Source organism: Misgurnus anguillicaudatus, chromosome 9, assembly GCF_027580225.2.
Source record: "Misgurnus anguillicaudatus chromosome 9, ASM2758022v2, whole genome shotgun sequence".
NCBI classification, from domain to species: Eukaryota; Metazoa; Chordata; class Actinopteri; order Cypriniformes; family Cobitidae; genus Misgurnus; species Misgurnus anguillicaudatus.
In genome coordinates this window covers 21,345,650-21,357,940 of record NC_073345.2, presented here as the reverse complement: position 1 = coordinate 21,357,940, position 12,291 = coordinate 21,345,650, and the positions used below count along the sequence as shown (strand labels likewise).

The window sequence follows — 12,291 nt, the reverse complement described above, 5'->3', positions numbered from 1 at the left end:
GAAATTCGTTACAGTATCACAAAAAAGAATAAAAAAATTATGTGACTATAGGTACGTAATTTCGTGTGACTGAGCTGGTATTTCACCAAGACAGATTTTTTTTATTAATATAATCATGGCTTGACATTAACTTTTTCTGCACCAGCCAAAGTGGCTAGTTGTTTTTCAAAGTTACTAGCCACTTAGCATTTTTCGCCACAATTGTGTTGTTGGTAAAATACATTTTATATGATTAAACGTGACTTTGGCATGACTTTAATTTGAGTAATTTTACTTGATTTAGCTAGATTAGATGCAGATTGATTAACTCTTTCGCCGACAGCGTTTTTTTTAAAGATGCCAGCCAGCACCAGCGTTTTTCATGATTTTCACAAACGTTTAATGCCTTCCAGAAAATGTTCTTATTTAAATATGAAGAGTTTGGTTCCAAAACGCAATAAATCCATTTTGACAAATTTTTGTAAAAACGTGTTTTCTATACCAAGAAAGTGACAAGATGAAAACAACTATTTTCTGTTACAAACTTTCACATAGCATCTTTAGGTTATAAAAACATAAAAAATTCAAATCCATAACTTGATTTTCTAAGATTTATTATAAAAACGGATTCTTTTTTCCACAAAATGCAATAAATCCATGACAAGTTTTTATTCAAAATGCTATAAATCTATTGAATCAATAGCCTATATAAATGTGCATTCATCTTTGCCATGTTATATTCATTTAGTTGACTAGTTGTACACACTAATTAAAAATATAAACATTAATGTCATTAATCAAAACACTTACTTTGTCATATTAAGAACCCTGTCATTGCGGTTACGTCGTCGCTTAACGTCTTTCACAGAGATCAGCTGTAAAATGTTTTTGGTCCTGCTCGATTTTCGTTGACTTTGAGTAAAATTATGGAAAGTTTTTCATAAGATCCTCTGGGGTCAATGTGTTAGCATGAGAAGCTTGATGCTGTCGGGAGCACCCGTCTCCCGAGTGCCTCTCAGGGAAATTATTAGATGTTGATCGCTTAAGTTTCTTTCCCATCACAGAAAACCATCACAGGTTTAGCGATGCAATTAAAGTATTATTTTGTTTTGTTTGTTGATCATGAAGTACAAAGTAGATGAGGAAAACTAGGACTCCGTGTACTCAGCGCGTCCGCCATTGTTTGTTTACATTGTGTGACTGGTGGGCTGTAATATCAGAAATGGATTTATTGCGTTCTGTAAAAAAGGAGCAGTGGCGTTTATTGCATTTTGGGAAAAAAGGGAGAAAAGATGACAGAATAACACGGCGGATATTGGATTTTGCGTAAAATTAAGAATTTACTTTTAACTACTGACCTGATATAATACTTATTTTGGCAGTAACTTATTTTTTTTTAAAAATGGCGTTTATCGCGTTTTGGAACCAAACTCTTCATATATAAACATACAATATACCAAATGAAAGAACAGGCCCTCTGCTTTCAAACAAAAAAAAACGTTTCATCCTACCTTCAGTAGTTCTTTTGAATATGAGCAGCTTTTGAATATGGGTAGGTTTCTGCAAAAACACCACATTTTGAGCAAAAAGCAGAGAGATAATACCATTTTTGTGACGGACTTTTCATAGAGATTCCATTCAGAGCGATCTTTAAAAGAGACACGGACATGCAGCCGCTTGCCATAGGCCAATACTTCCGGGTTTTAAAAGTTGCGGCCACCTTGTGGATAATAGCGGTATTGCGGAAAGCCGGAAATACTCGTCATTGGCAGGGAAGCGTTTTCTCTTGATTGATGAGATATCTCGTCAATGGCGGCGAAAGAGTTAAGACTACTTATTAGCTTGTATACAGCCCAGTCTCACGGAGTTGCGTATAAATAGCACGAAGTGTAAAAATCGTGCAATACATATGTCAAATTCCACTTTGGCGTGCATATGATACGCCAGTCCTTCCCATTCACTTAAACAGTGCATCTTTTTTTGTCGTTTTAATTGCGTTACTTGATTTAAAAAAATACTTCGTCACATACTCGTTACTGATAAAAGTAGTGGAATTACAGTAACGCGTCTAAAAATGATTTAAGACTTTTACTGACAAATGTCAAGAGGGCATTATTGTTGCCCAAAGTAGTCTATATATGATATGCGCACCTCTAAGCTCGTGGGTTTCCCTTGACTTTGGACAAAACTAAAGCTCACACTTTAAATCTCTTCAATCACTTCAATGCGATTGTTTTATCTTTCCCGAAGTGTGTGTGTATGCGCTCAGACTGCGTCCCGTGCATTCGCAATCCATCAGCGCTTGAGCTCTCTATGTTAAATATAACCCCTACTGTACTTTGCGCTGGGTGCAGGGAGTGCTCATGGGAGTTGTAGTTTCCCAGTGTCGCATAACGCATTGTTTATCATTTCGCATTTCAAGAAAACTACAAAAAAATGATATTCAACCTGCCAAAGTTGCTAGTAAGATTGGCTGTCTTACCCGCCCAGAGGTAAGAGTAAATGAAAACAGAATTTTCATTTTTGGTTGAATTAGTTAATGCACCAAGAACTAACATGAATAACTGTATTGACATTAACTCACATTAACAATAATTAATAAATGCTGAAAAACGATTTTGTTTGTTCATGTTAGTTCCACTTACTAATGTTTACTAATACAATCTTATTGAACAGCGTTACCGGTTATTCTATGGCATCGCTGATTCACTTTTATATTCAAGCACATATGGTAGGGGTTAGAGTTACTAGAATAAGCTGATGTGTAGTTTCAAAGTTACTTATAGTCATTAGAGTGTCTCTTGGCAGATATTAAAGGAATAATTTACCCCAAAGGCAAAAGAAGATATTTGGTAAATAATAGTAAGCACACAGTTGACGGTCAATGGGTACCGTCAACTGTGCACTTATAGACGGTTTCATCGGATGCATGTGATACACGTCTGGATCCGAACCTTACTTCCGGTTTCGGTTTTTTAATGGTCTGACTAGTTGCTAAACTGATCTCTTGAACAAAAGCCTCGTCGAAAATAAAAAATGTTTTGTTTTCCTATAGGTAATCTATGTGTTGTTGTTTTGCTTGTTATATAAATAAACTACGTTTAAAGAACTTTGTTGGCGGAGTTTACCGGAAGTTACGTGCGTACCGCGACAGCCGCTTGTTTATGTTGTTACTGCTGAAACCGTCTATAATCATTTATCAAAATATCTTGTTTTATGTTCAACAGAATAAAAAATAGAAGTTACAAAGGTTCGGAATTAGGTGTTACAGTAATTAATCCCAAGATATTTTATAATGCTCCTGATGTCCCAATGGAAAATATGAAGCAAATAAAAGCAAGCTTTCTGGTTGCTCACACATCCACATCTGGATTTGTGTGTCTGGTCTTCTTTCTTGTTTTCCTGCTCTGACCTTGACTGTCTGACACCAAAGGAACAGATTGCATAACAATGCATTTCACTATTTTAACCAATTTTCATTAGTGTTGTCTTTGGTGCAGTTTATATTGCAGGATATTATTATTTTATCTGATTGAGTCACCACTGCTACCTTGATGGAGAACAAGTCTTATCCTCTGATGTTCACTCTTATGGTGCCCAAAGATTCAAACTCATTTAGGCACATATATTTTACTTGCTTTCTTTTCCTCTATTTGCTTATATTGTCAATTAATTTTCGACTTGTTTTTGTCATTATAACGGAGAATTCACTTCATGAACCAATGTACATATTCTTGGCTCATCTGTGTATAAATGGGGTTTATGGAGCCTCAGGATTTTACCCTAAAATGTTGTCTGATTTAATATTGGATTCATATGTGATCTCCTCTCACATGTGTGCTCTGCAAACCTTTGTGATCTACAGCTCTTTACTCTCTGAGTTCACAATATTAACAGTCATGTCATATGATAGATATGTAGCCATATGCAGACCTTTAGACTATCATTCAAAATTAACTAAAAGCACCTGTGTGAAATTAATTCTGTTTTCCTGGATTGTACCAAACTGCTGTGGAATTCCAGCAGCCCTGTTAGCGAATTTAAGGACTTTTTGTAAATATCACATTGACAAATTATATTGTGATAACTGGTCAGTTGTTAAACTATCTTGTATATCATCTTTTGTTAATAATGTTTATGGCTACATTATTGGTGTTATGTTTGTAAGCTGTTCATTTATTGTTGTACTGTCCTATGTTAAACTCATTGCTGCATGTAAAGCATCTTTAGAAAATAGAAGAAAATTCTGGCAAACCTGTTTACCACATATAATATCACTGATCAATTTCACCTTTGCTTTTCTTTTTGATGTCATGTATAGCAGATACGGTGCTAATGATATTCCAGAGAGTTTACGGCATTTTTTGGCTTTAGAACTGATTATAGTTCCTCCTGTTGCTAATCCTCTAATCTATGGATTAAAAGTTAAGGCAGTGCGCATAAGAGTTTTCCCCATGAAAAAATATGACAATAAGTGATATGCATTGAAATGCAAGAAGTGTATATAAACTTTGTGATATACTGTCAAAACTATACAATTATTATAACAACAATGCACTTCATTTGGCCTAGTACATTATGATAATCACTTTTCTAGTGCTTGTTACATATGCCTAGATTTATTATGTTAAAAACCTGATAACAAGATAAGACCCTTCTGGCTGTCTTTTCCCAATTCAAGTGACAGCATGGCCACTGTCTTATAATATATTAAACACATGACTGAAAATAATACTGTGGAAATAATCCTTGTGTGACATCAATGATTATAAGCTCCATTGCATATTGCACATTTTGTACTGTTATACTCACATTTATTAAACAAAATTTAATAGTTTTTAAAAATTACATTAAAAGTATACTTGAACAAAAAAAAGTTATTTCCACTTTTTGTTCAATGTTTAGCAAATCCTTACAGGTCAAGAAAGTTAAAAATTGATTGTAATTTCAAATTTATAAAAGTTATTTAAACAGTGAATGCTATGCGGGCAACCATAAGAGTAAGATAAATTTTATCAAAGTTATAACACTAACAGTTTTTAATTATATATGACACATTGTCAAATAAGTTTATTTTGTTGATGTCACATTAATATTATTGTAACTATATTGGACTTTGCTCACTTTATGGATACAGCTGCACACACTGTTTAGGTAAGGCCATACTTCTCACCAAAATAAAACCTCTCTCTTTTTTTGCCTATGTTACTTATGTGACGGGTCGGCCCTGTACAGTATCATGGTATTGAATAAGGGCTCCCGATAATGTCCACTATGATTTCGGACACAACTAACGATGTTTAATACTGATAACAGCACAGCCATTGGTGTGTTTCAGTGACATGATGAACCTCTGTTAGGATTTGATAAGTTTAATCTTTGAAGCTGTGCCAGTGGTTGACCCACCCAAAATATTTTAAAAAGAGCATCCGAACTTAATGATGCAAATCTATATTTGGAACACCCTATATGCATTTGTTGCACATGTCATCATGGCCAGTTGATCGAACTTATATAAAAATCATACAACCTTTTTGACTAATTCTACTGTAGGCATAAAAAGACATAAAATTAACAAATTAGCAAGGTACGACACATTAGCCACATGTCTTATAAATTAGCCATATAGATTCCCTATGCTGATGTCAGGTCAGCAGCTAGTAAATACAATTACTATAGTTAGGTTGTAATTGATTTGTATAATCAAAAATACATTATTATTATAAGAATAATGCGAATTTCCGCGTGAATGTCTCGAATAACTAGAATTTCAGAATGAAGCGAGTAAACTCAAATGTTCAAGTGTCCAACTATGTGCAAACAGCGCGTTTTTGCCGCCTCTACCGCGGCTGGTGTGAATGCACCATAAGACCTTTATTCTATCTATCTCTCATCGCTACTATCAGGTTTTCCTCTGAACACAATGAAGAGGATGACAAGAGGATACAAATAAACACGAATCTTAAATGAAGGAAATGAGTACACAGCAAACACAAGATAACTTTAACGGGAACCGAACAAGGACTGAACTAAAGCAGGGTTTTAAATACACAGGTGAACACTGGTGGAGATACTAATGATGATGGTTCCCTTTCAGTCGGTCACTACGACGTCACGTCGTGACCGACGAATTGGGAACCGCTTCGCGGGTGACCTATCTACTTTGAGAAACTATGAAAACGCCAATGAACTTGGCATGCAGGTATTTGCATAATGCCTGCGCCGCCCCGCCAGGTGCGTATATAAGCCGCAGGTGCATAATACCAAATCAGCTTTTATTGCTTCGAAGCCGGCAGACATCTGCTCACGAGAAGCTGTTAAAACTGATCTTCGTAGATCCCTGTTCTTTTGGAGGAAAAGAAAAATCTCAGCTTGCTGAAGTTGGTTGGGCAAAGACACCTCAGCGGAGGTTTGCAGTGTTTTCTCCACCCTTTCTCTCTCTCTCTCTGTCTCTTTAATTTAGGACTTGAGTTCGAGTGAGTGCGTTGCCTCTCCCTGTGTGTTTCACCAGCTTGCACAAAGAGTGATTTCCCTAAAAGAGCAGCACGTCTGAGCTTTGTGTCTTTTTAAAGACAGACACTCGTTCGTGTCACGGTCGGGGTCGTCTTTTTAAAGTTGGATTTCCGTCCGTGCTCCGTTTCTGGATGCGGTGTGTTCATCGCCCCCGGGATGGCCACGAGCGTTGTCTTTCGTGTCTGGGGCTCCAGCACGCAGAGGCAGCGTTGCGTGATAGTTCATGCTCCGTCTGCGAGGGCATGACTATGGTGGATTTGCGGAGGCGGGTGTCGTTCCTCCGGCAACGGCCCCCGCCTTCCGAGCCTGGTGCTGCTAAGAGCGCAGCCACCAGGCTTGCGAAGGATGATCTCCGTATAACGGTGCTGGATCGGTCTGCAGGTTCGTCCAGCAGCTGATTGGTGATTGGTACTTCGGGGGTGCCAGGGCTTCTCAGTCCTCGCCCCCGGTGCCCTTCTTCCCCGAGGTGCATGAAGAGCTGACGCGTTTGTGGAAAACCCAGTTTTCCGCCCGGAACCGGCCGTTTCAGCCTTCACCTCTCACCTCTCTCAAGGGTGGAGATGCCAGGGGGTGGTATCCCGTCAGTGGAGCGGCCGGTCGAGATGCAGTTGTGTCCGGCCGGTGTCGCTTCCTCCTGGCGGGACCAGCCTACTTTCCCCTCACGGGCTTGTAAGCAGTCTTCGGCGCTGTCCGGTGCTGCTTACAAAGCTTGTGGGAAGGCAGCTTCAGCCCTGCATGCCATGGCATTGCTGCAGGTTCACCAGGCTAAGGCTCTGAGAGACCTGCACGTAGGAGGTCACGACTCGGCGGAGTACCAGGTCTACCCTGGTAGTCCAGGAATGCCATCTCTGGCTGTGTCTGGCGGACATGAAGGATGCTGATAAGACACGGCTCCTGAATGCTCCAGTTTCCCAGACCGGCCTGTTTGGCGAGACGGTCGAGGAGTTTGCGCAGCAATTCTCTGCGGCCAAGAAGCAGACTGAGGCCATCGCTCAGATCATGCCACGTCGGAAGCGTCCTGCGCCTGCCCCGTCCACATCGGCGCCTCAGCCTGCTCCTCGCCGAGGGCAGCCTGCTCCTCGCCGAGGGCGTCCTGCGGCGGCCGCCTCCGTTCCTCCCCGGGGCTCTTCTAAGAAGCGAGGAACCGGTCGTCAGCAGCTCGCCCCGCCCGCTCAGCCCGCTCTGAAGGGTGGAAAAAGAAGGTCGAAGTGGCCCTGAGACGGGCGACCTAGAGATGGAGGGGATCGCTCTTCGGGAGATGGTGAAGGCACCACTCCCCCCACCGGAGGAGGGCCGGTTGGGGAATCCTGTGTTTAATTTTTCATGTCCCGCTGACTTTTCAGTTGGCACCCACACAGACACAGAAAGAGCGAATTCCACTTTCATCTCTAGGTCTTCAGATGAGTGCCGGAGGCACGAGCGGGCTCATAACCCCCCCTTGTTCTCCGACTCATCAGAGGAGTACGAGAGCAACACACGGGCTCATAACCCCACCGCGCTCTCCAACTTCTCAAGCGGTAGGAGACAATTACGGGCTCATAACCCATCGTCTTCCTCCTCCTTCGCCAGAGGGTGCATCGAGTGGCGTGAGGTGTCTTCAGCAGAGCCTCCCTTACTCACCCACCCAGCAGCGGACTCAGGTGAGTGTTACCATACACAACACTGCTGTCGGTGCGGCCATTACGCACACACTGGCGATCACCTCCATTGCGCCCGCCGCGGGTACACTGATCGTGCCTTTAGTCCCTCTCGCACGGTATCTGGGGGCATGGGAACAGCTTCCCAGCCCGTCGCGTTGGCTTTTACGCACGATTCGTCTCGGCTATGCGATCCAATTTGCCCGGCGTCCCCCAAAATTCTCCCGCGTTCATTTTACTGCAATGAGAGCTGCCGATGCGCACGTCCTCCGTGCGGAGATCGCTGTCCTATTGGCGAAGGACGCGATCAAGCCGGTCCCTCCAGCTGAGATGAGGTCGGGGTTTTACAGCCCTTACTTTATTGTACCCAAGAAAAGTGGCGGCTTGCGACCGATCCTGGACCTGCGTTCGTTGAACCGTGCACTTCACAGAATGTCGTTCAAGATGCTGACGCCCAAGCGCATATTTCCATGCATTCGTCCAAACGATTGGTTTGCATCCATCGACCTGAAGGACGCGTACTTTCATGTATCGATTCTCCCCCGGCACAGGCCGTTTCTCCGCTTTGCGTTCGAGGGGTGAGCATACCAGTTTAAAGTCCTCCCATTCAGGCTCTCTCTCTTACCCCATGTATTCACCAAAGTAGTGGAGGGATTTATAAAACCCCTGAGAGAGCAAGTGTGCGCATTCTCGCGTATCTAGACGATTGACTTATAATAGCTCAATCACGTCAGACGCTGTGCGATCACAGAGATTTAACTTTAAAACACCTCGCTCGTTTGGGTCTTCGGGTCAACTGGGAAAAGAGCAAGCTTTGCCCCGTGCAGAGAATCTCTGTTCTCGGGATGGAACTGGACTCGGTCGATTTGACAGCTCGTCTAACAGAAGCGTGTGTACAGTCGATTCTGACTTGTCTGAATACATTCAAGAGCAAGAGCGTGGTCCCGCTGAAACTATTTCAGAAGCTTCTGGGGCATATAGCAGCAGCTTCGGCTGTGACACCGCTAGGGCTGCTTCATATGCGACCACTTCAGCATTGGCTTCACGATCGAGTCCCGAGGAAAGCGTGGTTGCGCGGCATTCACTATGTTATTATTACACCTGCGTGTCGTCGCACTTTCACTCCGTGGTCAGACCATGCGTTTCTCCGAGCCGGTGTGCCTCTGAGACAGGTCTCCAGGCATGCGATAGTGTGCACAGATGCTTCGGACACGGGGTGGGGGGCCACGTACGATGGGCTTGCAGCTTCGGGGGTCTGGACGGCACCCCAGCTGCATTGGCACATAAATTGGCGAGAAATGTGGGCTGTATATCTTGCGCTCGTCCGTTTCAGCAACGAGTTACGGGGCAAAGATGTATTAGTTCGCACATACAACACTGCGACCGTGGCGTACATCAAACGTCAAGGCGGTTTACGCTCGCGTCACCTGTCGCATCTCGCCCGTCACCTCCTCACTTGGAGCCAGAAGAATTTGAGGTCTCTTCGTGCCATTTACATTCCGGGGCACGCTCAATGTAGAGGCGGATAAGCTCTCTCGGGCTGAGCGTCCCGGCGAATGGCGGCTCCACCCCATAGCGGTTCAGCAGATTTGGAGACGTTTCGGCAAAGCGCAGATAGATCTGTTTGCTTCCCCAGAGACGACTCTTTGTCGCCTTTTCTATTCACTAGCTGACGGCTCGCTCGGCGTGGATGCATTGGCACACAGCTGGCCGCGAAACATGCGCAAATACGCGTTCCCTCCGGTGAGCCTCATTGCGCAAACCCTATGCAAGATCCGGGAGGACGGGGAGAGCGTGCTGTTGGTGGCACCTTATTGGAGAACCAGGAGTTGGTTTCCAGAACTCTCTCTCCTCGCGACAGCCCCTCCTTGGAAGATTCCCCTGAGGAGGACCTTCTTTCTCAACAAGAGGGCACATTATGGCACCCGCGCCCCTAACTGTGGAACCTCCATGTGCGGTCTCTGGACGGAGCATGGAGGATTTGAGTGATTTACAGCAAGAGGTATCTAACACTATTGCTGCTGCGCGAGCGCCATCTTACAGCTTACGCGCTTAAATGGAACCTGTTTGTCAACTTGTGTTTTTTCCAACATGAGAACCCCCGAGAATGCCCGATTAGTGTTGTGCTTTTGTATCTCCAACATCGTTTGGAGAATAGGCTGTCACCACCCACTATTAAGGTTGATATCGCTGCGATATCAGCTCACCATTCACCCGTAAACGGTAGGACAGTGAGTCAGCACGACCTGGTCATTAGATTTCTCAGAGGTGCTCGAAGGCTGAATCCTTCGCGTCCTCCCTCTATTCCTCCTTGGGACCTGTTCTTGGTGCTGAAATCACTCCAGGAAGCCCGATTTGAGCCTCTGCATAGTGTGAGTGTTACATTTCTTACTTTGAAGACGTTAACTCTCCTTGCTTTGGCTTCTGTTAAGAGGATAGGGGATATTCATGCATTTTCGGTCGATGATTCGTGCCTTCAGTTCGGGCCAGCTGCATCCAGCGTAACACTGAGACCCCGGCCCAGCTTCGTGCCCAAAGTTCCCACCATACCTTTCAGAGATCAAGTGGTGAACCTGCAAGTGCTGCCTTTGGAGGAGACAGACCCAGCCATGGCTTTGTTGTGCCCTGTTCATGCACTACGTGTGTATATAGACAGGACGCAAAGCTTTAGGACCTCAGACCAGCTCTTTGTTTGTTACAGTGGTCACCAAGCAGAGGATGTCCCATTGGATTGTGGATACTATAGCCCTTGCATATCAAAAGCAAGACGTGCCTTGTCCATTTAATTTGCGTGCTCACTCTACGCACAGTGTGGCATCATCTTGGGCACTGGCTCGCGGTTCCTCGCTAACAGATATTTGTAGAGCTGCAGGCGTGGCGACACCTAATACGTTCACAAGATTCTATAGTGTTCGTGTCGAGCCGGTATACACTCGGGTTCTTTCTGTTAACTACTTAAGAACACAGAGGGTCGGCTCGTGTGTCGGCTTGGAGCCTCTATTTTGGTGCTGCACATTTGCACCATTATGGAAGGCCGTTGAGGCAAAAACGTCAAAAAAACAGTTTTTGCTCTTCTCCACCGCCATGATAGCCGATGTTGCGGAGCATCCGCTGTCAGCCTATCACTGATGTATTCTCTGTAAACCTGTGTAGGCTAGGCGCCCACATTTGTCCCCTACGTGGGGTTCATTTGTTTGTATAGTCCGTGGTTCTAATCCTCCACGTTTTCCTTAGCAGAGCCTGCTCTGCATCTCTCTGCATACCATGTATTGTTCAGAGACTTCTTTGAGCAACCTGTCAGTTGTCTCATATTTTTATGCCATCCGTTTAACCTTCTTAGGGGATGGCTTCCGCAGTGTTCTAGCTCCACTCAGTTTAGACACTTCCTCAGTTCGCTGGTTCACTATCGTGGGTTAAGGAACAGGTGGTGACCGGCCTTCTGCATTTCGCCTTAGGTTCCGCCCCTTATGTGGAGGGCGGAGGGCTTTTGCAGGCACTGGAAGTGTTCAGCTGCAGTGGCGTTTTGGTAGGGATTCCCAATTCGCGGTCACGACGTGACGTCGTAGTGACCGACTAAAAGGGAACGTCTCGGTTACGTATGTAACCCTCGTTCCCTAAAGGAAGGAAACGGAGACGTCACAACCCGTAGCCACAGTTTACTGTTCCATTGCTGTTTTCAGGCTGGGCACTGTTGCTCGGCTTCTCAGCAATAATATAGCTGATTTGGTATTATGCACCTGCGGCTTATATACGCACCTGGCGGGGCGGCGCCGGCATTATGCAAATACCTGCATGCCAAGTTCATTGGCATTTTCATAGTTTCTCGAAGTAGATAGGTCACCCGCGAAGCGGTTGCCAATTCGTCGGTCACGACGTGACGTCTCCATTCCCTTCCTTCAGGGAACGAGGGTTACATACGTAACCGAGACGTTATTACATACAACAGGTGAAGACAATGAAACATGGAGGGCAAACAAATACAACTTAGAATATTTATTACAATACTCTCCCTAGGCGCGTCCCACGCCATAACATAAACAACATCCAAGTGGAGGGAGGGGGGAGTCAACAATAATGAAAAAAGTCAATAGAAATGGGGTGGTGACGACGGTGGGAGAGGAGCCCGAAGAAGGAAGAAGCCTGATGGATGGTTAGAGATCAG

General features: G+C 44.3%; 1 protein-coding gene across 1 annotated transcript; it reads left to right on the top strand.

Moving 5' to 3' along the window:
- The first annotated feature begins 3,533 nt into the window (after positions 1-3,533).
- On the top strand, positions 3,534-4,457 carry LOC129423179 (olfactory receptor 6E1-like). The gene has a single exon (XM_055179397.2). The coding sequence runs from the start codon at positions 3,534-3,536 to the stop codon at positions 4,455-4,457; it is 924 nt and encodes a 307-aa protein (XP_055035372.2).
- Positions 4,458-12,291: the final 7,834 nt, after the last annotated feature.

What these genes read in the sequence shown, in the direction of transcription:
- LOC129423179 (XM_055179397.2), top strand. Translation starts at nt 3,534, where the DNA reads ATGGAGAACAAGTCTTATCCTCTGATGTTCACTCTTATGGTGCCCAAA.